We start from the raw sequence: 26,212 nt of genomic DNA, 5'->3' as shown, positions 1-26,212 counted from the left end.
TACAGTAAATGTAGCCATGATGGAAGTGGGCAGTTATAGCCAGTGGCATAGCGTGGGTTGTCAGCACCCGGGGCAAGGCAAGTAATTTGCACCCCCTAACCCGTGGATTTGCGCCCCCTAACCCTAACCCCCAGATGTTGCGCCCGGTGCGGCCGGCTCCCCCTGCACCCCCCACGCTACGCCACTGGTTATAGCAAGATACTGTTTATAGAAAAATACTTTGGGTGTATTTAGTACTAAGGTAACTTATAGCATTTGTAGAAGCTTACCCATTGCAACCCATTTTCATCCTTACACTTACTTAGCACAAAGATAGAACACCAACCAGGCCCGTGCAGAGCTTGTTTGAGGCCTGGGGCAGGAGTCTTGCTAGAATAAAAAAAGCTGGTCCCAGAGTAAGTGTACCTGGCTGCCCCACCTCTGCAACGATCTGGCACCAACTGCACGGGGACAGCCTTAACATAGTTGCTCTGATGCTTACTAAACACAGACAACAAAGCTAACACTTACTTGGAGCTGAAAGCACTTTCGTTTGACAAAGTATTAAGACTATGTGGTTCAGCATTCTACCTCTCAGGCTCAGAGGGCTACCACAGGAAATGAAAAAGACTGAATTCTACACTGGTCCATTGCTTGCAACTGTAGGTAAAATTCCAACTACGGTAGTTTTTTGTAGCACTGAGATGGCAGAGAGTACAATGTCATGTTTAGTTAGTAATACAGAGGCTGAGATTGTGCGACTTCTAGCTCAATGGATAAATTCAAAACTGCTTAGGGGCAGTTCTCTTGTCCGAGGAGTTCAGGAACCACGATAATGTACAGGAGAAAGCCACATTGTAAATACACAAGTATACAGACTACAGTAGCTTGCAGTGGCCAGGATTGAAGGAGTTACCATACTGTGTCTGTGAATCTGTAGTTGAAGACAAGAAGCAGCACATTTATCACACTAAATAATGATATTGCATTTTTATTGCTGCTTTTATTTTGTATATTCTAACTGTACTGCAATTCTATTTGCAAAACAATGAAATGAAATATGTAATAAATAACAGCAGCAATAAAAATACACTGAAATATCCTACAGCATCTGGCATAGCATATTAATAATTGCAACAACATAAAGCAGTGTTCCAAAACGTCCAGCAATTTTCAAGGTCTCTCTCTCTCTCTCTCTCTCTCTCTCTCTCTCTCTCTCTGTGTGTGTGTGTGTGTGTGTGAATTTAGGACCCACCTCATATACCAGAACCAGACAGCAGCACACAAGTGTCTGTACTTTTTGGAAAAAAAGTCTGTTTAACAGAGATAAAAATGGGATGTGTCTGTACATTTGAAAGCAGCAAGCCCTTTCTATTCTGAAAAAGAGTGGTCATCTAGCTCCAGTTACAGACACTAACAATCTCTGAAGATCAACAACTCATTCTGATGTAGCATCAAGCCAGATCTCTACCAGTGCTTGCAGTTCATGTAATATAAAGGACCAACTTACATACAATACTGAAAAACACAGCCCTTGAAATTTCATGTCCTCTCTCTCTTCTACTATTAACTGGCCAGGACAGGGGTGGGGGGAAAAAAGGAGCAGAAAAGAAGGGGAAATTGCATTTTCATTTTTATTAAAAGAAAAAAAAGGTGGAGGGGACTGCAAGAAGGTTCAACCTTTCCTCCCACACTATGATAGTCCCAGGTGAAAGCTGCCACTGGCCTTCATAGCAGTGTAGAGGCAATTTAATAGGGACCACAATGGGGGAGGAAATGGTTAACCTACCCACAAGTCCTAATGAAAAGACTGGGGGGGAAAATGAAACATGTGATACAATTAGCATCCTATTCAAGGCACTGGCAGTTCTATCGCCTTCAAGGGTCTCTGGGTACCTACCCACATCTGTAGGAAAAGTTAAATATTAACAAAGAAAATATGCGCAATCTTTCTTAGGGCAACTATGCGCCACCTCACCTCCAAGATTCAATATTTCAAACTAGTTTTATTTGCTTTTATTGTATAAGTGCTGTACACAAGATATTGTAAAAATCAAAGTTCATCCCCCACAACCTAGTATTTACTGTACAGGGAAGCCTGTGTTCACTCATTTCAGGCTGAGTTTACGTGCTGAGCTAGCACTGAATATCTACAATTGGCACAGAGCAGTTTGGGCTGTGGGGAACCACGTCGTACCACAAACAAAAGCAGAATTCGTGAATTAAATAATCGTTTTCTTTAAATAACCACTGTGTTCTAGCTACAGCCAGGCCTCTCAAAGACTGATACTACCACCGAAGATCGCGCTGCAGCAACAAAGAAGGCTCCAAGTGTTGCGATAGCTCATGAAGGCAGAAGCCAATCACCTGAAACAAAGGAAAGCAAATCAGGATTCAAAGGGGAAAATTACTGTATTACTGTATTTTGTGCTCTATAAGATGCACCAGACCACAAGATGCACCTAGTTTTTGGAGGAAGAAAACAAGAAAAAAAATATTCTGAATCTCAGAAGCCAGAACAGCAAGAAGGATCACTGTGCAGTGAAAGCAGCGATCCCTCTTGCTGTTCTGGCTTCTGGGATAGCTGTGCAGCCTGCATTCACTCCATAAACGCACACACATTTCCCTTTACTTTTTAGGAGGGAAAAAGTTAGTCTTATAGAGCAAAAAATATGGTAGTTCCCGTCAGTGGCCAACTGTGTTCTGTAAAGCAGGGTTAGCCAATGGAGTGCTCTGCATATTGTTTTGCAACACAACTCCCATCAGCCCCGGTCAGTGTAGCTAATGGTCAAGAGATTACAGGAGTTGTAGTACACAACACTGAGAGGGCACCACTTTGGCCATGCCTGCTGCAAGGCTTCAGCTATTTTGTGGCGTCCCCAGTGAAGAGCTCTCTCCAATCTCCTTTTATCCAATTTTACCAACTACAAGGAACCGTTCCACAATTATATTTGCAAAACATGAAGCTTACACAAGTTTCTGGCCACCCAGTCATTAGCTACTACCCTGCCTCCCATTTTTATTTAGCAAAGCAGTTCATAATGGGTCTACCATTTGCATGCATAGAATGTGAACCATGCAAGGATGTTAAACAGGAAGCACTTGAGTAAGGGCTCTTATAGCTTTCCCCAGCCTGCTTTGGCCACATCTCTCATTCTGCTACTCAGAAATCAAGGTTCTCAGCCTGGTAGTCGAAGGAAGCCCACCTAAAAGAAATTACAATGTGGAAGAGTTCTGCTGAGAACAGGATCGCTATCCAAAAATGTATGGCGCTCACAGCAGCCTAAAGGCCCCCAAAGTATCTCACATATCAATATATGCATCTCTTGGCTGTGCCAGGAGGTAAAGGTAAAGGGACCTCTGACCATTAGGCCCAGTCGTGGCCGACTCTGGGGTTGCGGCACTCATCTCGCTTTATTAGCCAAGGGAGCCGGCGTACAGCTTCCGGGTCATGTGGCCAGCATGACTAAGCCACTTCTGGTGAACCAGAGCAGCGCACGGAAACGCCGTTTACCTTCCCACTGGAGCGGTACCTATTTATCAACTTGCACTTTGACGTGCTTTCAAATTGCAAGGTTGGCAGGAAAAGGGACCAAACAATGGGAGCTCACCCCGTTGCGGGGATTCGAACCGCTGACCTTCTGATTGGCAAGTCCTAGGCTCTGTGGTTTAACCCATAGCGCCACCCGTGTCCCCTTGCCAGGAGGTGGCAACAAGTAAACCCAAACAATAGCAAGGGTCCTTCAATGTTAAGAGGGCAGTGGTCAGTGGTAGAGCAGATGGTCCCAGGCATCTCCAGGTAGGTCTGGGAGAAACCATCATCTGAAACCTGGGAGTGCCTCTGGCAGTCAGGGTAGACAATACTGAACTAATGGGGCCAATGGTCTAACTTATAGTGCAGTTTAGCATGCTGAACATGAAAATAAGCATTGCGAAAGCAGTGAATTTTCTGGTAGGGAAAACAATGAACTCATCTTGCCCATAATGGGCCCTTCATTTCCAAGAGCAACAAGCCATCATAAACAGGGATCCGCCATGAGATGAGACCAAAAGCAAACAGCTAAAAAAGGACATGTTCCTGTAGGAGAATCTTCTCTGCAGTCGCCTGCTATGCTCCAATTTGCAGCTCTGCCTTACATCTGGGTTCTGCCATGTTATTTGTGTCAGCGGTGGTGACTGGTGCCCATTTAGACTGGCGGGGTGGAGAGACAGGGAGACCAACAGTAGATGAAGCCAGAGCCAATGAGACATGGGACCAGCTGGTTCTCGTTTGGGCCCCCATCACTCTCCCTGCCGAATTAACAAATGGCAAAACAGAGGGGGGAGGAACCTGACAGCTAGGGCCACCCCACTGTGTGGTTTTAACGAGGCAGGCAGTCATCTGACTGAGGTGAGGTTGGTGGGACAGTATCCCATTCAAACTAATACAGTCTCCACTCTATTTAAGAGCTCACTTGCAATAATAATAATAATAATAATAATAATAATAATAATAATAATTTATACCCCACACATCTGGCTGGGTTTCCCCAACCACTCTACATGGAATGCTCTTCCCCCACTCCTCACAGTACTTATCTACCTGCTCTCTGTCAATGCCCAAAACTTACTCCATCTTGGCATCTAAGTGGTTTGCCATGTCTTTGTCTACATAGCGGCAGAAGAGAAAAAGGAGGTTGCTGGGGAGGTGAAATGGTTCTACCATCGATGCCTTGGGTACCTGAGACAGCTCCCTAGCAACAAGGAGCACTGTATCCACCCTAAGGGGAAGAAAAGGGAAGAGGGGGAGGAGAGGAAAAAAAAAGGACGGAGATGGTTAAGAGGCTTGGTGTCTGCAGACACAAATTACTTGGGACTACCCTGCCCAACAGATGCCACCTCACCATTTTTCAAAGTCTCCGTTGCGGGGGTTCAGGGGCATTCCGGAGGAGAGACATCTCTCCCCGTGACTCAGCAGAAGGTATAGAAGTGAGATGGCAAACTTGGAGAGGCAGGGAGAGAAGATGACACAGCACGAAATGTTAGCAAGGGAACAGCAGCAATAGAACCCACCTCACTCAATGCCAACCTTGAGGTAGGGTGGCATAAAACCACACCGATACTGGCAAATACTAAGGTAATTTTAAAGTCTCCCCTCCCACCCCGTTTGTCGCTCTACCACAAAATTCTGCCAGGACCCCCAGGAAAGTTTCAAAGCCCTGTCCCCAAACTTACCTTGTTCCCAAACACCATAGCAAGCGATTGCTGGACAGACTCCGGCTGCAATCTGGTTAGCTCCTGTAAGAGGTCTATCATCTCACTGAAGGTCAACTGCTCAATGACATCACAGAGAGGACCGTAGAGAATGGGCAGAGACTACCAAGTCCACAGAACATGGAAGGAGTAAATTGAAAGGATAAATGTTAATATCAAGCTTGCTTGTCCTTTAAGAGTTAATAAACCTAATCTATGGGATAGAGAACTCTTAACACCATAGGAAGTAGTGTTAAGAGTTATAGGTCTTTATTTCTATAAACTGAGCCTGTTAAGAGAAATAAAGTTTCTACTCCCAGAACAGGATGGGCTTGATAAATTTAACCCAAACCCTTACAACCTATCAAGCAAGGGTTACTGGCTACTCTCTGAAAAATTCTGCAGTCTGACTCTCAGCCTAACAGGATTCAAGCAACATTTTCGGTTCATTCAGTAAAGACACAGCCCATCTTATACATTTCAGCTTCCACAAAGCTGTGCACATGTTTCAGTTTTCTGGCGGCTTGGGGCAAGGCTTCACTGACCTACTTGGGTCTGGTTATGCAAGAAAATCTGATGTAAATTAAATTGTGCAAGCAATGCAGTTTAGCTTCCTCCACAACCCAATTTAAATGTCTTATTTTAGGGCAAGCCCTTTTTGCACCCCAAAAGTCAATTTCTAATGGGAGCCTCATAACAAGGTCATCAATGATGCAGATGGTTTTAGGGAGAAGTGGAACACACAGGACGGATACCTCATCCATCATGTCCTTCTGAAGGAGAAACGGTAGGTGCTGGGTGATGCTGACAAGGACCTGCTTGGCCTGCTCCTGCGACAAGTGTGGCAACAGACGGGCCACCAGCCTCCTGCCTTTTCCCACAAGCAAGATCTGAAGGAACTCATCTTTGGCTTCCCTGGAAGGAAAAGACCAGCTGGTCCACACATGTATCTCACTGCCAAAGCACCATGAGAGTCTAGAAAGGGGCCTAAAACATACCCAATGCGTAAACATAAAGGCCCATGGTTATGTTCTACCTAGTGCTGTCTGGACTTCAGACCTGGCTGTTTAACAGAACAGAACATCTCCTGGCTCTTTTTTCTTCTTGTGCATTGAACACTTTCCCTTTAAGGAAGATTTCTTGGGAGCAAGTGCTTTTTCTACCTGGCCTGTTTTAGTTCTAGTTGTTTTTCTGTTTTCTGTGCCTGACTGGATTATATTTCCATTGGGCTTGTTGTCGACTGCTTTATGGGGACAGCAGTCTTCTTTTCTCCTAATTAGCTCAGTCAGGGAAGTAAGCAGGCCCAAACATTCCGAGAGGAAATTTCTGATTGGCTCAAGTTCTTTGCTTATCTGTGTTCAGTATTCTTTCAGCAGATCTTTACACAGCCCTATACATCTCCTGGCTCTTCCGCTAGAGAGGGAGGATGGTATGAACCATTAGAAATTGTCAGCGGCCTGATAACCTAAGTAGGCAGCTGGCCTGATGGATAGAGGTGGGTCCACAGACACATGGCCAGAATAATCATCGTCTTCTTCATCCCAACACCCATCTCATGTACCATCACTGCCGCAAATATTCCCCCTGGACTCACTCACTTTTCCGAATTCTGCTCTTCGATTCTTAGGGCTTGATAGATATGTCCCAGCTCTTGCGCAAATTTCTCACAGAAGTGGAGGTGCTCCTCCTCTGGCACCTGCGCCAGTTTCCGCTGACCATCTTCTATATCCAGCAGCTGCAGGTACATCTGTTTCAGGAACACACCAACAAGATCCATAAAACCACCGTCTTTGACAGGGCAGCTCTTTAGCCAACTACCGTATTTTTCGCTCTATAGGACGCACCAGACAATAGGACACACCTAGTTTGGGGGGGGGGGAGGAAACAAGAAAAAAAAATCTGAATCCCAGAAGCCAGAACAGCAAGAGGGATCTGGCTTCTGGGATCACCTCTTGCTGTTCTGGCTTCTGGGATAGCCGCTGGGATAGCTGGTCTAGCTTCGCGGGGCCATCCAAAAGCCAGAATAGCTAGAGGGAGGGGCTGCGCAGTGCTCCCTCTAGCTGGTCTAGCTTTGCGTGAAGCCTCCGGAGGGCAACAGGATGAAGGCACCCCGCTGCCCTGCGAAGGCTTTGCGCCGCTAACCCTGAAGCTAGAACAGCGAGACAAAGCGCTGCACAGCGCTCCCTCTCCCTGTTCTGGCTTCTGGTTTAGCCGCGCAGCCTGCATTCGCTCCATAGGACGCACTCACATTTTCCCTTTCTTTTTAGGAGGGAAAAAGTGCGTCTTATAGAGCAAAAAATACGGTATATTTGCCGAGCGTCTAGCTGTGCTCTCTAGGCGGTTGCTGTTTCCCCTGTTATCTCCCATCTGCCAATTGTTTTTTTTTTGGGGGGGGGGCAAAGGGAAGGCAGCAGATAGCATTTTCTTACCTAGAGTTCATGGGAACTGTAGAGAAATCCATGCCTCCATTTTCCACGGAGTCTCCTAAACTTGTTTAGAGCCAGCAGTGTCACAAAGCCACAAGTTCAGGAGCATAAATCAACTATTCTCCAAACAGTGGTCAAACCCTTAATTTGGTGCTAGCATTAAGGATCACATGCTCAGGCACCACAGGCATGTACATTTACACCCCGCGCCAAGGAATTATGCGTTAGTTAGTTTTTACTTTTGCAATGTAAAATCTTTTGGCAGGGTCACTAGGGGGCAGGTAGCAGTTTTGTCCAGCAACCTGCAAACTGATGTGGCTGGATTACAACTCCCATCAATTAGGCAATTGCAATCTACCACAGTGGTATCTCGGGTTAGAAACACTTCAGGTTACAAACACTTCGGGTTACAGACTCCGCTAACCCAGTAGTAGTACTGGGTTAAGAACGTGCCCCAGGATAAGAAAGGAAATTGTACGGTGGCGGTGCGGCGGCAGTGGCAGCGGGAAGCCCCATTAGCCATAGCTGTCAACCTTCCCTTTTTTTGCGGGAAATTCCCTTATTCCAGCACCGTTTCCCGCTGCTATCCCGGATTGTTAGATATCCCGTAGACTGTCCCCGGGACAGGTGAGGCTGCTGATCCCTTATTTTCGAGGCTGCTGATCCCTTATTTTTCAAATCTGAAAGTTGACAACTATGCCATTAGCTAAAGTGGTACCTCAGGTTTCAGGTTAAGAACGGACCTCCGGAATGAATTAAGTTCGTAACCAGAGGTACCACTGTACTTGTGACTGGTTCACACTGTAGGGGCTTTTCTCATATTCTATGACTATTTCATAAACTCAGCCAAATCACTCAGTTCTGGAGGCATGTGCAGAGTTCTAGCTTATCAGAGCTATTTGCTAACGACTCTGCAAGAGTTTCTATGCATCATCATCATCATCTGCAGTCATGACATTGCCTGTGTTGGATACACCACACTAGGAATCTGCTCCACTGGAATGCCATGATCCTGGTGGGTATGTGACTGGAGGAAGAAGAGCACAACACTGCCTTTCTGAATAGAGATTGATGGAGTTTACTAATATGCTGCTTTTGCACAATAAGCTGTACCCAAAGCAGCTTGCAGCAAACATTCAAATGCATCAAAACATTGAAAATACAAACATACAAAATACAGAACATATTAGTAAATTCAAATGACAAAAATAAACAATTCAACAAATGCAGAATATATCAATACAATTCTTGAACTTAATCCGTTCCGGGAGTCCGTTCAACTCCTGAAACCATTTGAAAACCAAGGTGGGGCTTCTGATTGGCTGCAGGAGATACCTGCATTCAAATGGAAGCTGCTGAAGCCACGTTGGACATTCGGCTTCCCAAAAACGTTCGCAAACCAGAACACTTACTTCCGGGTTTGTGGCATTTGGGAGCCAATTTGTTCGACAACTAAGCCGTTCGGGAACCAAGATATCACTGTATTACCAAACATCCCCCCCAAAATCAATGTTTAAATACATAAATACGAAGCCAAACAAGAGTTAATCAACAATAATGCTTCTGGTACTGGCCTTGCCGCACTCCAAGGACACTGGCTTAAAAAACAAACAAACACAGAACTGCCTTCCGAAGCTATCTTAGTGACTCACCTTCTCAATTTCATATAGCACTTGCAGTCGCTGATTACCCACAGCCTTCAGAAAATGGATAAAAAAGGGGAGGGGGAACAGGTGTTAGTTTTCAACAGCAGAGCAACCAGACCAGCTTGGCATCCCTGGATGCTACATTAACAGCTCAGGGGGCTCTGCAATACAGTTTCCAGTGGGGCCGTTTCCATTTACGGAATACAACAAGGCGGGCAGAATTTCACTGGTCAACTAGAGGTGGCATGAAAACCAGGAGGAAAAAGCCGATAGAATATACCGTCCACCCGCCAGTTAATAACGTGCCCTACTTATTAGGGGGTGGGGAACAACCATCCGCTGTGGACCACTGACAGGTGAACCATAAATCTTGTGTCACGTGTCAGGCGGTTCAAGCAGCAGCTGCAGAGAAGATTCTTCCTTTGCAACCCCAACTTGAATTCTGGTGACAACTGCAAATGAAGAACCTTCCTCAAACTTTCCCATGCCCAACATTCATGGGACTCCAAGGCCCAGGAAATCAGGCATGGTTAGCCCAAATAGTCTGGTGAGACAAAGCCCATGGGTTGGAAGGTCCCAGTGAAGATATATACGCAAGAGACTTCATGTCCACACGCAGCAAATTGGTGGAGTCGAGTCCCAGCTTCTGGCGAGCCAGAGGCAACAGGACGGGTGCATTACCTGTTCCAGTGGGATGTTGTGCACGGCATCAATAGCCCTGCGGGGACTGTAGCACGTAGACACTGCCACTTGGCCCAGGGAGCCCGGTATCCGCACCACTAGAAGGAGGAAACCATTGTCAGGAAGTGCCTAGCATCCCTAACATCTAGGGAAGAGCCTCTTTTCTGCAGAGCGCTTACCAGATTCGTATGCCTCTACTTTCTGGATATACGGTGTCACTAGCTTGGGGACTTCAGTCTTGGACCCTCCAAGAAGCCCCTTCTCTGCCTGTTTGTGCTCCAGCTTGCGATAATATTCCTGGGGGGTGGGGAGGACAGGACAGCTCAGTACCAAAGCCAGTGGAAGCACACAGCACTTCTGTTGCTCCCCGCTCACCCCAACTCCAGCATCCAAAACTGTCAAGATGGCAATTCTCCCCGAGCCATCCTCGCCAGACAGTGATTAACGTACACCTTTTGAACTATATATATTTTGAACTATGTATCTGAAGAAGTGTGCATGCACACGAAAGCTCATACCAAGAACTAACTTAGTTGGTCTTTAAGGTGCTACTGGAAGGAATTTTTTTTGTTTTGACTTTTGAACTATAGTTCTCTGTTTCCTGGGCAAACCTAACAGAGCCCAAGGGAAGGAGCTCCACCACGGGGTGGAGAATATGGTTGTCAGAATGCAACCCATCATATGAGAGCAGGTGTGCAGTTGCAAGAGACAGAACTGACCCAGACCCAAGCCTTGTGACTGGAAGGCTATGCCCACCCTCTCAAGAGCAGTCTAGGATTCTTGCTTAGGGGTGGGTGAACCTATCAGTGGCAGTTTCTCAATTTTCGCATCTTAAGTTCAGTTCTCCACATTCTGATATCCTAAAAACAATTCATAAGTACCATCATCATTATTAATTATTGTCATTTACACCCCAACTTTTTCCTAATGGCACTCAAAGTCTCTAAATAAAAGAAGCACTAAAAACATAGAAAATTAATTTTAAAAACCCCAATAGAATTCAAACTCAATACATATATGAAATCAGTTTAAAACCTACAAATAATTACAATAAAAACAGCATGGCACCACCCTTTTCATTAAAAGCAGCCGGTTCCCCAAAGCCCATTGGAACAAGGAGGTATTTACCTGTCCGTGGAAGGACAAGTCAGGAGCTAGTCTACTTTCTTCAGGGAGGGAGTTCCAGCATTGTAGTGCTAATTTATCCCAATATACTCCCTTGTATGCAATTACATCCAATATACGTATTCTTCACAAAGTAGATTTCCCCCAGTACAAAGCATTTCTGTATAATATTTCCAGTAATATGTGAGTTTTTACTGCACATGTTATACAGGCATATGTATCATAAACATTACTTGGCTGGAACGGAAAAGTGTGGACAAAGGTCCTTATAGTTAAAGCTATAGTTTTCCCAGTAGTGATGTATGGAAGTGAGAGCTGGACCATAAAGAATGCTGATCGCCAAAGAATGGATGATTTTGAATTCTGGTGCTGGAGGAGACTCTTGAGAGTCCCATGGACTGCAAGAAGATCAAACCTATCCATTCTGAAGGAAATCAGCCCTGAGTGCTCACTGGAAGGACAGATTGTGAAGCTGAGGTTCCAATACTTTGGCCACCTCATGAGAAGAGAAGACTCCCTGGACAAGACCCTGATGTTGGGAAAGATGGAGGGCACAAGGAGAAGGGGACGACAGAGGATGAGATGGTTGGACAGTGTTCTCGAAGCTACTAGCATGAGTCTGACCAAGCTGCGGGAGGCAGTGGAAGACAGAAGTGCCTGGCATGCTCTGGTCCATGGGGTCACAAAGAGTCAGATATGACTAAACGATTAAACAACAACACTCACCTGGTAATAATAGTCATCCCTGTGAAGGTTGTCACTCTGAAGCTGCAACATTTGCACCTTTATCACCCACTCTTTTTCTACCGGAGTCATGAGCACAGCATAGGGATCCTCCTTCGGCGGCTGGCGCTTCATACGGGGAATTCTTTAAGAGAAAAAGAAATTCGCTTACGAAAAGGCTGCTGCACTGGTCCAGAATACCACCAAGGCCTTGCTGTGGTCACATACAGTCGTACCTTGGAAGTCAAAAGGAATCTGTTCCGGAAGTCCGTTCGACTTCCAAAACCAAAGCACGGCTTCTGATTGGCTGCAGGAAGCTCTTGAAAGCCAATCGGAAGCTCCGTCAGATGTTCGGCTACCAGAAATAGTTCGCAAACCAAAGCACTCACTCCCAGGTTTGCAGCGTTTGGGAGCCAAAATGTTTTGAGAACTAAGCTGCTTGAAAACGAAGGTACAACTGTATTCTTTCTTCTGAACTGCTTTTAAAAAGGGCTCTGTCACGTCAGGAGTAAGAAAACATAAACACGCAGCAGAGTTTCCAAAAAATAGACCAGAGGCAATTGTACTTCATTCAGCAGAGCTTTACTGCTGCTGAAGGCAAATGAGAATAAGGGTCACAAATCCAATACAATCAGGATTGGCACAGTTCATAAAAATCCACTTGCAGCGCTTAAAATAAAACCTACAAACTTTATAATAAGACTTAAACCTTAACAGCGTACAGAACAGACCACCAGAACAAAGAGAAAGAGAAAGTGAGAGCTAGGCTCCTCTTGGCCTTATTATTATAGTCTGCACGGCCTTGACAGAAACATAACAGAACCAGTTTAAACCAGCTATAATCAGCTTCCCAGAGAAATAAACAAAACATCAGAAACCTTCTCTCTGTTTCTCTCATATAGAAATAAACCTTACAGAATCCCCCTGAACTAATCAGACTAGGAAAAATCTCTACACATCAGATCCATACTTTCTGCACTAAGAAATGAAAACTGGCAGTCTCATCTAGGGTAACAGCACCGAACTTGAATACCTTCAGTAATTCAGAATAGAAGCTTGTCTAAGTTTTAGAAGTCTGAATGAAGTTGGTGCTTTCATTGTATTTTTCCAGTTTAGTTATTTCATTCGTACCAAAAAGTTTGGGGTGGGGGGGGGGAGGAGAGGAGAAAAGAAAAACACTAAATGATCTCCAATGCGCATCAAAACATTGAAAATCTGTAACTAGCCCTCAGAAAATAGCCAACATTATCTACAGTAATCCACAAGCTTAATCCATTTTAACACAAAAATATGATGTGTATTACGTTCCTTCATGGGACGCGGGTGGCGCTGTGAGTTAAACCACAGAGCCTAGGACTTGCCGATCAGAAGGTCGGCGGTTCGAATCCCTGCGATGGGGTGAGCTCGCATTGCTCGGGTCCCTGCTCCTGCCAACCTAGCAGTTCCAAAGCACGTCAAAGTGCAAGTAGATAAATAGGTACCACTCCGGAGGGAAGGTAAATGGCGTTTCCGTGTGCTGCTCTGGTTCTCCAGAAGCGGCTTAGTCATGCTGGCCACATGACCCGGAAGCTGTATGCCGGCTCCCTCAGCCAATAAAGTGAGATGAGCACTGCAACCCCAGAGTTGGCCATGACTGGACATAATGGTCAGGGGTCCCTTTACTTTCCTTCATATAACAAGTTAATTTTGCCATTATAATAGGTACTGTACTGAGTCACCAAATGATCCCATGAGGGGCAGCGGGGTGCAGTGGTTAAGAGTGATGGACTATGACCTGGGAGAGCAGGGTTCAAATCAGCCATGAAGTTCACTGGGTGACCTTGGGCCAGTCATTGCCTCTTCGTGTAACCTACCTCACAGGGTTGTTGTGAGGATAAAATGGAGAGGGGGGAGAAGTGTGCATGCCACTTTGAGCTCCTTGGAGGAAAAAAGGCTGCATATAAATGTAATAAATAAATACATAAAGATTGTAGCTATGTTCCTATTAAGTTGTCTTCATTTGCCCTCACTTACCTCCTTTCTTGCCCTCGCTGTCTTTGGGTCAGGATCCGTTGATGCAGGGGGTGAAGTTGCGTCATGGCACTGGGAACACTGTAATAAAACAGAGGACAAAGGTGAGGTACCAGGATCTGTCTCCCATGCTTTTAGGACCTTTTAAATACATTTTTGCAAAGCAACTTCCCCTAATATAGTGTGTTTGTTACTACTAACATGCTATTTTTATGTGCACTTTATCTCAATATACATTCTTCTGTGCACATTACTTGGCTGCAGAAGTAGTTTGAAAAACTGAGAACTGCTATTTCGAAGATGGGCTGTGCTTGGTTTTCATATTGTGGCAGAAAGTGTGAGTTAAAGCAGCGGCGGAAGAAGCCGTTTGGGCACCTTGGGCGGTACGCGTGCCCTGTGTCCAGGGGCGGTGCCAGCTAGGGGAAGGACACTCCGCGGGGCGTCCAAGGAGTCTGCCTGCCTCCTCCCACTCAGCCACCCTACAGCTGTGGGGGGGGGGGGAGGCAGCGGGTGGACCGTTTGGGGCAGCGTGGAGCCTGCGGGCGCCCAAGCCACTGTGTCACTTCCAGGAGAAACGCATGGCTCGGGCGTTCTGCTGGCCCTATGGTGAGTGCCGCCCGGCATTTTGTCACCCCCTCAGTGGTGACACCCAGGATGGCCTGCCCCCACTGCACTGCCCTTCCTCTGCCCCTGACTTAAAGCAAGCCACCATATCCTGCAGGATGCATCTCACCCGGGACACAGTCTGTTTGTACTACTGCCTTCTGGCAGGAGATACAGAAACATCAAGTCAAGGACAAATAGACTGAAAAATAGTTTCTATCCAAGAGCTGTGGCCTTCTTAAATGCAGTAACTCGATAGTGTGACCTGGGAGTTTGATGGGTGTGGGTGTGGGTGTGGCTGGAATGTGGTTTGTTTGGTTGTTGTTGTTGTGTTGCTTTTGTTGTTTTTAAGGGATGGCATCCAATTTCGTTGCACTTGTGCAATGTTGCACTTGTGTAATGACAATAAAGAATCTATCTATCTATCTATCTATCTATCTATCTATCTATCTATCTATCTAAATGGTAACTGAATTGATTTTCTCCTCATCCCAAATTGCAAGTACAGATCTTGCCCACAGTTCTCAAATATTCAGCCTGCATGTCAAGTTCCCTACTCCAAAGTTAAGACTCAATTACTGGCAACAACCCTGATCAAACTATTTGCTGGATGTCCTCTTTCCCCCCAAATACTATTTGAATTAACAGATGACAAACAGAGTCTGCAGATCACAATCAACACTCCAAATCTGCACTCTGCGCTGAACCAGGGCTTATAGAAAGCCTTTTGAGCACTTGGCTGTGCTACAGTGGTGCCTCGCAAGATGAAATTAATCCGTTCCGTGAGGCTCTTCGTATAGCGGTTTTTTCGTCTTGCGAAGCAAGCCCACTGACAGTTTAGCGGATTAGCGCTATTAGCGGTTTAGCGGCTTATCAGCTTAGCGGATCAGCTGATAAGCGGCTTAGCTGCTTAGAAAAAGGGGGGAAAGGGAAAAAAACCCGCAGGAACTCGCAAGACATTTTCGTCTTGTGAAGCAAGCCCATAGGGAAATTCGTTTTGCGAAGTGCCTCCAAAACGGAAAACCCTTTCATCTAGCGGGTTTTCAGTCTTGCGAGGCGTTCGTCTTGCGGGGCACCACTGTATCTGCCTGGCACTAGCAAGTGGGGTGCAATAGTCAAGGAGGAGGTATCTGCCTGTGCCCTGGAGGGAAGTGAGGGGCAGGTGGGGCTCAATCACCTGGGAAGGTAGCCCATCTAGAAGGAAAACTCTGATCCTAAACCTCCGCTGCCTTGCAGGGTATCTTCAGGAGAAGAAAAGGCTAAGGAAAAAACCCTACACAAATTCAGAGTGGTCAATTTTAGGTTATATTTTACTGATCAAGATTTAATGTATATTTTTAACTGCTGTTATATCTGAATTGTCTCTGTTAAACCCAGTTGCAATTCAATGTATTCCTGTTGTGTTTTATGATTTTTCTGATATTGTAAGTGGACTGTGACTGTAATAATAAATACACAAATTCAGAGTGGAGTCCCTAAGACGGTTGGATGGCACCTTGTATGCCTCCTTCTGGCAACTCCTGAAGCCAAGCTGGTGCCAACCGTATTGCTCTGCTCTCCTTTGGACCACATCAGCAAGCCCAAGAGGGGCGTCTTGCCATCTGGGTGCCCAGGACCTCCATACCCACTTGTCCAGCTTGCGTCCCAGAGAGGTCACTTTGGGACTGCTAACGCAGTGGTTTGACTTCGCACCCGGAGGTGCACTCCATCATCTCTTGAGACACACGGATGCCATCAATCAATCAATCAATCAATCAGTCAATCAATTAGGTGTCATAGCAGGGATCCAAGAGCATGCCAAGAAACTCTTGTGATTATAGTTCTCCAAGCTAGTCAAAATAACCCCGTCACAACTCTAATCCCACGTACTAAACCGCAGATGGAGATGGACTCCTGAACAAGCTGCATCCTATCAAACACAAGGTGATCTCACCCATGCTTTCTGTACCTGAACTTCTGCTGGTTGCCAGATGTTGGACTGAAGAGTGGAGGATCAAGATTATGGGCCATAGCCCAGCTTGGGCTATTGACATTTGGGAAAAAGGGCCTATATGGAGGCGGAGACGCATAGGCAGATGTCTGGAGAGAAGAGGGAGGAAAGGAGATTTTTATTATTATTAAGTTTGATATTCCGTTGATTGTAAAAAATGTCAAAGTAGTTGAATCAAAAAACCCAAACAATAAAACTATTGATAAAAAAGCAACTATTTGAAACAATTAAAAATGTAAAACCAGCGAGAAACTAAAAACAAATGTGTTAATATTCCACATATCAGGCTAAGCTTACCTAAACAAAAGTGTTTTTAGCAGAAGCTGGAAAAAGGTACAGTGAAGATGCCAACCTGATGTCAACAGGCAGGGAGTTCCAAAGTTCGGATACTGTCACTTAAAGATCTTTCTCTTACAGATGCAGAACAAATACCGTATTTTTTGCTCTATAAGACTCACTTTTTCTCTCCTAAAAAGTAAGGGGAAATGTGTGTGCGTCTTATGGAGCGAATGCAGGCTGCGCAGCTATCCCAGAAGCCAGAACAGCAAGAGGGATTGCTGCTTTCACTGTGCAGCGATCCCTCTTGCTGTTCTGCCTTCTGAGATTCAGAATATTTTTTTTCTTGTTTTCCTCCTCCAAAAACTAGGTTTGTCTTGTGGTCTAGTGCGTCTTATAGAGCGAAAACTACGGGTATGTGACATCTGTTAACAGTGCTCATGAAGCAACTTCTGGTGGTTTCTGATAGGCAACTATAACTGGCGATTGAGAAAATGCAGCTGCTTGGCCACATCTAAGCACTTGGGGGCATTCTAGTCCTTTACTTGACAATTCTCTCTACTTTGCATCCTAATAGCAGCTAATGGAAGGAGGAGTCCTGCAAACAAATAACTTTCTCTTACCTGGAGACCCCAAAAAAGCATACGTTGCCTGCATATCTAAGGTTTAGCTTGATACTTTACAGTTAAATATCTATATATTCTTAACCAGTGCTTTTAAAAAAAAATGTTTAGGGGTACTCCCATTTTGACTCAAGAAAACCACCATTTTATAGTTCAGATCGGGGAAAATAAATACAGAAAATGGACAAAAGCACAAAGATTCACAAAATGTTTAGGGGTATGCGTACCCCTGCGTACCCCCAGGAAGAAAAAGCACTGTTCTTAACAACTTGGCTGCCGCTTTGTATATGTTCAGTTTCCTGTGGTCAGGACACACAGGAAACAAGTTGTGAATTCTGACTTTCCAAAACCTACACTTGAACTGTTAAATCCCGTTCAGGAGAAATTCCCTCCTATACACAGTAGAGCATTAGCAACCGACCCTCTCCTGATCAGCTTTCTGTAACCCTGCCTTTTAAAACCCTTGAGGACTTGTCATGCCCTCTGCCATCAAAAAACCATTCTCTGTAATAATCATCATCATCATCATCATCATCATCATCATCATCATCATCATCATAAGTGGGGACTCCCATCTCCCAGTGAATGTAAAGTGTCCCCCTGTTGGCGAGAGATAGCACAGGGCTGCTCCGAATGCCAAGAATTCTTTGCCAATTACTTTGAAACTTCTTGATACGGTTTGAGACAAACGTTTGGAGCCAGGCAGAATTCGGTCCAAGAAATCTGTACTTCGCTCTCTCAGGTGAAAACAAGGAAACCAATATAACTAACAGTAGTTGTAAATGAATACAGACAACAAGAATTGTATAAACATGAGGACTTATTTGTTTATGGATATACTATGGCCAAGGGACGCGGGTGGCGCTGTGGGTTAAACCACAGAGCCCAGGACTTGCCGATCAGAAGGTCAGTGGTTTGAATCCCCATGACGGGGTGAGCTCCCATTGCTCGGTCCCTGCTTCTGCCAACCTAGCAGTTCGAAAGCACATCAAAGTGCAAGTAGATAAATAAGTACCGCTCTGGCGGGAAGGTAAACGGCATTTCCGTGCGCTGCTCTGGTTCGCCAGAAGCGGCTTAGTCATGCTGGCCACATGACCCAGAAGCTGTACGCTGGCTCCCTTGGCCAGTAAAGTGAGATGAGCGCCGCAACCCCAGAGTCGTCTGCGACTGGACCTAATGGTCAGGGGTCCCTTTACCTTTACCTTATACTATGGACAAATATGGAAAATGAATAACAATATACAAAATGGAAGAAAATAATGCAATAAAATTATATTCGATATAAAAAACCAGAAGAAGGAAGGAGGGAAGTCAGCTCTGAAAAGCAAGTATAAATGTAAAATGTAATACAATATGTGTATGTGGATTATCTAATTTCAAAAGAAAACAAGTGGGACCTGCAACAAAATGCTTGCCCTGTGGGATACTCCTGCTGATGTCCTGCTCCAGGACACTCCATTCCATCCCTCGCCCCGAGCCAGCATTCCACTGTCACTGGGCATGCTCAGCCTTCACTGTCACATTTTGAGTTTTCCGCAACCCCAGGGTTTTTTCTAAATATTTCTTTCTGCAAACCTTGGGATCCCCTGCAAAGTCCACCAACGCTGCCCTTAAGGGGGGAGGAGTGATGTTTCGGTTACATCTGGGTCAGCACTCAGAAGTGAGATGTCCATTAGTATTATATACTAACTGCAATCTTGTGCCTTGGGTTGCGTAAAAGGAAATCACAAGTCATGGCACATCTAAACTTAAAAGAAGAAGTGCAGGTGGAATAGTTTCCTGTGAGAACGGAGCTAAGCTACACATTTGTTTTTATCCATTTCACAAAATTCATATGCCACTGGACTGTTGAGGAACTCTAAAGCCATTTACAAGGAATATATTTTTTTTAAAAAGAAAAATCAATAAAGAGCAGTTAAAGACATGATTAAAATAGTAAAATAGATTAAAACACATCAACATCTATGCATCTGGATAGGTTTGCCTAAACAAAGAATTTTAAACAGGTGCCAATAAGCCAGGAGTTCAAAGCGTAGGTGCTGCCACACTGAAATACCCCTTTTTTTCTTTTTTTACAATTGTGGAACAATTAATATATGTCACCTATAACAGTGAAAGTTCTGTAGATCAAAGTGAACAAGTGAGCACATATTGTCTAAGGTAACCCCCACCAGTAAACTGGTCCCAAGCCAATCAAGGCTTTCTTTATCAATAGTAATACCTTGAAATTGACTGGTAACAACTTGGCAACCAACAAAGGCGACACGACACATGACATTACCTGATTAAGGCCAAGTACACGCCGTGTTCTGCGGGGTGGAGTAAACAGGTAAGGTGATCTCATAGAGCCAGACATTGTGGGAGATTGCTGTGAGACAGGACAGTAGCAAAGACAATTATAAAAAATAGTTATTAATAATAAATTAATAGTAATAATAATAATAATAATAATAATAATAATAATAATAATAATAATAATAATATTCCATCATCTGGGTTGCCCCAGCCACTCTGGGCAGCTTCCAACAAATTACCGTATTTTTTGCTCTATAAGACTCACTTTTTCCCTACTAAAAAGTAAGGGGAAATGTGTGTGCGTCTTATAGAGCAAACACAGGCTGCGCAGCTACCCCAGAAGCCAGAACAGCAAGAGGGATCGCTGCTTTCACTGCGCAGCGATCCCTCTTGCTGTTCTGCCTTCTGAGATTCAGAATATTTTTTTTCTTGTTTTCCTCCTCCAAAAACTAGGTTTGTCTTGTGGTCTAGTGCGTCTTATAGAGTGAAAAATACGGTATAACATCAAACACAGTAAACCATCAAACATTAAAAACTTCCCTATACAGGGCTGCTTTCAGGTGTCTTCTAAATGTCTGATAGCTGTTTCTTTCCTTGGCACCTGAGGGGAGGTTGTTCCACAGGGTGGGCATATCCACAGCAGCTCAGGTATCCTCAGGCATTAGGTGCATGTTCTGGATACTGTATAGAACTGTTACTCCAGACTAGTAAACCCAGACAACTGCTTTGTCGTTCTGACACAAGCAATTGGAAAATTAGCTCTGCATAGCACAGAATGACAGTAGCAAGATCGAGGGTTTGAGGATCGGGGGCGGAAGTGAGACAGGGCCAGGTGATGAGCCAGCTTACCTGCCGCATGAAGCGCTGAGAAGAGGGCTTGAAGGTTCTCGCACGGAAGCCTGAACGCTCCAGGCCAGATGTGTCTAGATAGCTTCTCTGTGCCGGTGAGGCCAAAAGATCTAGGTTTACCCGGGACATAGAAGCCCTGTCCAGCGCCTGAGGCACAAGAGGCAACAGTAATATTTAATACAATTATACTGTGGTTAGGGATGGGATAAATCTGTCAATTTTGGTTTCTCATTTTTCCCCTGTGTTAAGTTCTCCACTTCCCGCAGTTCACAATTTGCTTGTTAGAAAGTCTTCATGAAAATTCATCAGCGCTTTCATGCAAATTTCTAATATACATTTTCATGCCCTTATGCCAATATACACACTTTTACAAAGCAATTTTCCTAATTATAACTGAATTTTCGCATGTTAGTTTCACTCATGTATGCATTTTTATGCACACTAGTGTCTGATGTTTTATCACATTTTAAACATTCTGTTGGGAGCCACCCAGAGTGGCTGGGGAAACCCAGCCAGATGGGTGGGGTAATGTATAAACAAACAAACAAACAAACAAACAAACAAACAAACAAATAATCACTACCCTAGCAAATACAGTTTTGTACACTTTACCTGGTTAGAGAATTAAATTTCAATGGATGATTGTGCTTTGCTCATGTATTGTTACAGAAGAAGCATATTTGGTAGGTTCACCTTTAAATCCAAGATTAATCCCCCATGGATATTGTGGTGAAGCGCATTGCACCATCTCAGTAGCTAGAGAAATTTATATTTTTGGTGAATTTCTGGTTTGCTCTCAGTTCATGCTCTGAAGTGACTCCCAACTCAGATTTTAAGTGACACGGTACATGGAAGCAGATACTGGCCTAAGTGTTTGGGGACTGATCTTTCATTTTGCAGAAAACTGTTTGCGTGAGTAAGCTTCTGTTAACTGGAAGTGGAGAATGTTCCAGAAACCTACCAGAGAAGCCTAATTGCTTACACGAGGTGTGAGATACAGTTCAGGAGTTAATTGGTTTATTGGTTTCAAGAACTTGTAGCCTTAGAAAGGCTGGTCTTTAGTTTCTCTTTAAAACTTATTTTTATTAAATATTTAATTAGTTTACAGAAGTACATGCCTTGTCTCTTTTTTGCAGGTTGTACAATCTTTCTTACATTTCACTGGCATTTGTTGTGAGACGTTAGTTTTGAGTGCATCAAAGGATCAAATATGAGTAGAGGCAAGATGCCATTGGATACAGCAGACTTGAACCTAAGCTGCTTCTGTGGTAAAGACAGGGCAAGTGCTGTTATCATTCCCTTTGCTGGGCAGAAAAGTGGTGTAGAATGAGCCTTACCTCCATCATAGACAGTGACTGGACTCTCCTCCGGGTAGAATTCCAGATGGAAGGTTTTGAAGCTGTCTGAAAGGGATCAGACTGCAGGGGTCAGTAATCTTTTTCAGCCGTGGGCAGGTCCACCGTCCTTCAGACCATGTGGTGGGCCGGATTATATTTTGAAAAAAAATATATGAACGAATTCCTATGCCCCACAAATAACCCAGAGATGCATTTTAAATAAAAGGACACATTTTGCTCATGTAAAAACACGCTGATTCCCGGACCATCCGTGGACCAGATTGAGAAGGTGATTGGGCCAAAATTTCAAATTTCAAACGACAGGCTTGGACAACAGCCCAGATTGGAAGGATTTAGCAACTTGGGAGTTGCTGCGTCATTAAACTTCAAACGATAGTCTTGGACAACAGCCCAGATTGGAATGAAGTCAGGAAAAGCTGCGCTGGCAAATAGACAGTTGAAAAAATATATATACACAAATAAAACTGTATTTGATGGATGAAAGGATATATGATTTCTGACACGATTGAGAATCGCATAGCCAGGGACGGAGAACTTTAAAGCGTTAAGATCGGAATGTGGAAAATATGGGAACAACAAGAAGAAGGCAGGAACAAAGATATTGGAGATAACTTCAGAGGTCCAGACTAAGGGAAGCCCGGAAAAAATAATAATTAATAATTTGGACTGTAATAAGTTTTTAAATGTTAGTTTATTGGTTTTAATTGGATTATGATTATGATTTGATGGATATGTTAATTGGCTGTTTTTATTGGAAAATTAATAAAAATATTTTTTTTAAAAAAGAGAAGACGATTGGGCCACATCCCAATTGCCTACCCCTGGATCAGCGAGATTCGTTCAATGAAATTAAACAAAACGAGAAAGGAAAAGAAGCAAGCAATCAATTACGATTAATCATAATGACTGAGTAATTCAAACCCAATTTCAGCACATTGAAAGGATTGCAATAGGCTGTTAAGCATGATGCAGTTGAAACCAGCTGGGCTGCTAAAACTAGAGGGACAGCCAACTGTGTTCTATCAGATTATCCCAGTGACCGAGCTTAGAATTCAGGGCTCAGGCAGTCTAAGGTATCCTGGACCCAGGATGCTCAGGGATTTGTACATTAGTATGAGAACCTTGAACCCAACCCAATAAAATACAGATGTTTTAGCAGAGTTGCCACATGCTGTCACTTGTCTGCACCCACCAGCAGTCTGGCAGCTGCATTTTGCATTGCCTGGAGTTTCCAAATCAGGCCCACAAGAGAGCACACTCCGGTCTTGAGGTTAAAAGTGCATGGACTACAGTGGCCAGGCTATCCCAATACGGCTGCAGCTGATGTATCAGAAAACACTGATAAAATGAATGTACAAGAGGCTGCATTTTAAAGGGGTGCAGGGGGGAGAAAGCAGTCTTACCAAGAAATCAGTAGGATAATCTGAGAGGTCGTTGGCAACTCTGCTGTCCAGGACAGCAGAATCTTCTCTCTGCAAAGCAAAACAAACAAAAAAATGAGCCTAAAAGAGAATATCTAAAATACGGCATTGAGGCATTATTAACTGCATGTTGCCATGTAAGTGGTATATTAATTAATAGCAAAACTACAATGGTACCTTGGGTTACAAATGCTTCGGGTTAAAACTCCGCTAACCCAGAAGTAGTACTTCGGGTTGTGAACTTTGCCCCAGGATGAGAACGGAAATCGCATGGTGGTGGTGCAGTGGCAGCGGAAGCCCCTTTAGTGAAAGCACACCTCAGGTTAAGAATGGTTTTGGGTTAAGAATGGACCCCGGAATGAATTAAGGTGGTAACCTGAGGTACCATTGTTTTACTTTGTGACACAGATTTATGCACCTGGGATATAAGCTCATTCTATGCAGCAGTGAAAACAACACACCAGCCATTTTCAAAATGGTGCCCTCTATAGCTGCTGGGCTGGGTTACTAAGTAAATTCCTACATAACACAAGTCACAATGATAGAATCGGCTCCATATTGCTGGCCTCAAGTTATTCAGCTTTCTCAAAGTACAAGACACCCAAAGGGCAATTTATATTTTACACAGATCATTAATCAGCAGCCCCAGCTGACACCTACTCTCAAAACACCTTAAACGTCACATGCTCACCCTATCCATATTAGGGACCCCAAGTCATACGATCCAACTCTTTTACCAAACCTTCTGCCCGTTTGGTTGCAAATACCAAATGAACAGAAGAGACTGGCAAGACTGTAAGAGAAGTCTTGTGTGGCACACCTTAAGTCTATCTTACCTCCAACGTACGTTGGCCACGCACAGCTCTCATAACTGCTGGGTCTCCCAGGTTGTTTGGCTCTCCAGCTTCCTTGCTTTTATGATCCTTCTCCAATGCAGGTTCCTCATCTTGATCAGCCATTGCCACTTCCTCCTCCTCTTCCCCTTCCTCCTCTTCTTCTTCATCATCATGATCATCATAAGCATGTTGTGGCTCAGTGGGAAGGCTTTCATTCTCTGCCGCATCTTCTAGCATGGGTTCTGCCTCAGTAGCTTCAGATTTCTCTTCCCCAACAGTCACCATCACCTCCTCAAATCCACCCACATGAGCGTGCTCTGCATCTGTCTCCAGGACTTTCCCTCTAGTCTGCTCCAGGTAAGCTGTAGAAGTGAGGGGAACAGATCAGCAGAAGAAGGAGGGATCTTAGGAAGAGGGCAGCAACATTTTACCTGCCACAGCGAATCAACTACAATGCAGGAATCAGGCCCTTAGACCAGGGGTCAGCAAACTTTTTCAGCAGGGGGCCTGTCCACTGCCCCTCAGACCTTCTGGGGGCCAGACTATATTTTGAAAAGGGGGGCGGGAATGAACAAATTCCTTTGCCCCACAAATAACCCAGAGATGCATTTTTTTTAAAAGGGCACATTCTATTCATGTAAAAACACGCTGATTCCCGGACCGTCCACGGGCCGGATTTAGAAGGTGATTGGGCCGGATACGGCCCCCGGGTCTTTGTTGGCCTACCCATGCTTTAGACAGCCAAAAAAATCCCACACTGTAGAAGAGACACACCACTGCCATTGTCAATCTTGGTATATTCTTTTGGAATTTTGTTTTGGCTGTGAACACACCAGACATTTAAAAGACATTTAAAGCAATAGTAGGAGCTGTAGTTTGCTAAAGGTGCTAGGCAGGGGCGTCTTGCCCATAGAGGCAAGTGGCGCAGGGCTCCAGGGCATCCAAGTTCTAGAGGGCGCCAGGGAAGAGACAGAGGCTGGACGCGGTGCCTCCCACCACCAGCTTGCTGCCCTTGCCCGCCTCCGCCATGCTGCGCCGAAGCAGCCCAGAGCCTCCACCTGCCGTGGCCGTCGTGGCACAGGTGCCAGGGAAGAGGCGGAGGCTGGGCGCAGGAAATGGGGGGGGGGCACTGGAGGGATCTTTGCACCACGGAGCCAGATATACTTAAGACGGCCCTGATGCTAGGAATGGTAGCTCTGCGAGCGATGAACTAGTTCTCAGGATTTGGGGTTGCACCAAATGCATGGGGCGTATTCAGCCTTTTATTCAAGTGAAATGCCTTCAATGCTTTTTTGAATTGCATTGAAGTGATTTTGAGTTTTAAAATCTGAAAATATTGCTTTGCTTTTGTTGGAATATACTATTATTTCTGGAACAGTTTAAATATTTTCTTACCTGTTGAAGTGAACGTCAAGTTAACGTAAAGATCAATTTCTTCCTCTTCAGCTGTCTTGTCACCCAAATGTTCTTCTTCCGTCATAAAGTAATCCTCCAGGATCTGGTTGGAGATGGAGAAACAATAAGGGCCTCAACCTGCTGTCAACTCCCTTGTGGGAGAAATCGATGGACAGTATCAAAACCTCTTCCAAAATTAGGTACACAGAACCAAAGCCAACGACACCGGTTCCTGCAATCACGGTAAACTATGAACCATGAGGCAAGTATGGCTTCAACATCATCCTCTCCTATCAGAGCCAACAAACCACAATCCCTGGCTTAGTGTTAGAACAGAATCAGGGTTCGTTTCACTTCAAACAAACCGTGATTGGTAATAATGGTAATAATAATAATAATTTTTATTTATATCCTGCCCAACCCAGCCGAAGCCGGGCTCAGGGCGGTTAACAACAATAAAGCAGTACAACAGTACAACACAACACTCTAAAATCATTTATTATAAAATTAATTCAAATCAAACCAATGGCAACCATTGTGCCAGAGCTCCGCGAAGATTGCCGAAGGAGGGAGTCAGGCTGTGCCCTGGCCAAAGGCCTGGTGGAACAGCTCTGTCTTGCAGGCCCTGCGGAAAGATGTCAAGTCCCGCAGGGCCCTAGTCTCTTGTGACAGAGCGTTCCACCAGATCGGAGCCACAGCCGAAAAAGCTCTGGCTCTAGTTGAGGCCAGCCTAACCTCTCTGTG

The 26,212-nt window shown here is 44.7% G+C and overlaps 1 protein-coding gene and 1 long non-coding RNA gene across 7 annotated transcripts in view; one reads left to right on the top strand and one right to left on the bottom strand.

The window, feature by feature from the left end:
• Window positions 1-1,595: 1,595 nt before the first annotated feature.
• The window catches only part of PATL2 (PAT1 homolog 2), a gene marked incomplete at its 3' end in the record, with an annotated part of 27,209 nt that continues 2,592 nt past the window's right edge, over window positions 1,596-26,212 (bottom strand). For 4 of the 6 annotated variants that reach the window (XM_083712582.1, XM_083712581.1, XM_083712585.1 and 1 more), the window contains exons 2-19: window positions 25,469-25,571; window positions 24,074-24,435; window positions 23,220-23,288; window positions 21,796-21,861; window positions 20,459-20,605; window positions 19,596-19,682; window positions 16,374-16,504; window positions 13,826-13,903; window positions 11,816-11,957; window positions 10,144-10,261; window positions 9,965-10,062; window positions 9,290-9,334; window positions 6,810-6,958; window positions 5,967-6,126; window positions 5,194-5,334; window positions 4,863-4,960; window positions 4,590-4,739; window positions 1,596-2,346 (exon numbers count right to left, since the gene is read on the bottom strand). In XM_083712582.1, the coding sequence (XP_083568708.1) occupies window positions 2,343-2,346; window positions 4,590-4,739; window positions 4,863-4,960; window positions 5,194-5,334; window positions 5,967-6,126; window positions 6,810-6,958; window positions 9,290-9,334; window positions 9,965-10,062; window positions 10,144-10,261; window positions 11,816-11,957; window positions 13,826-13,903; window positions 16,374-16,504; window positions 19,596-19,682; window positions 20,459-20,605; window positions 21,796-21,861; window positions 23,220-23,288; window positions 24,074-24,435; window positions 25,469-25,571 (2,148 nt within the window). Of the gene's footprint in view, window positions 2,347-4,585; window positions 4,740-4,862; window positions 4,961-5,193; window positions 5,335-5,966; window positions 6,127-6,809; window positions 6,959-9,289; window positions 9,335-9,964; window positions 10,063-10,143; window positions 10,262-11,815; window positions 11,958-13,825; window positions 13,904-16,373; window positions 16,505-19,595; window positions 19,683-20,458; window positions 20,606-21,795; window positions 21,862-23,219; window positions 23,289-24,073; window positions 24,436-25,468; window positions 25,572-26,212 lie in introns of those variants that run through there. The other 2 variants (XM_083712584.1, XM_083712583.1) reach the window with 2 other exon arrangements.
• The window catches only part of LOC310831820, a 20,440-nt gene continuing 14,359 nt past the window's right edge, over window positions 20,132-26,212 (top strand). Inside the window, exon 1 of the long non-coding RNA XR_014557990.1 lies at window positions 20,132-20,220. This is a non-coding gene — a long non-coding RNA (uncharacterized lncRNA). The remainder of the gene's footprint in view (window positions 20,221-26,212) is intronic.

The sequence above is a fragment of the Podarcis gaigeae genome, assembly GCF_964106915.1.
Source record: "Podarcis gaigeae genome assembly, chromosome: 14".
Taxonomy (NCBI): Eukaryota; Metazoa; Chordata; class Lepidosauria; order Squamata; family Lacertidae; genus Podarcis; species Podarcis gaigeae.
The sequence above is the reverse complement of the archived record's forward strand: the minus strand, read 5'-3'. Positions and strand labels throughout refer to the sequence as shown.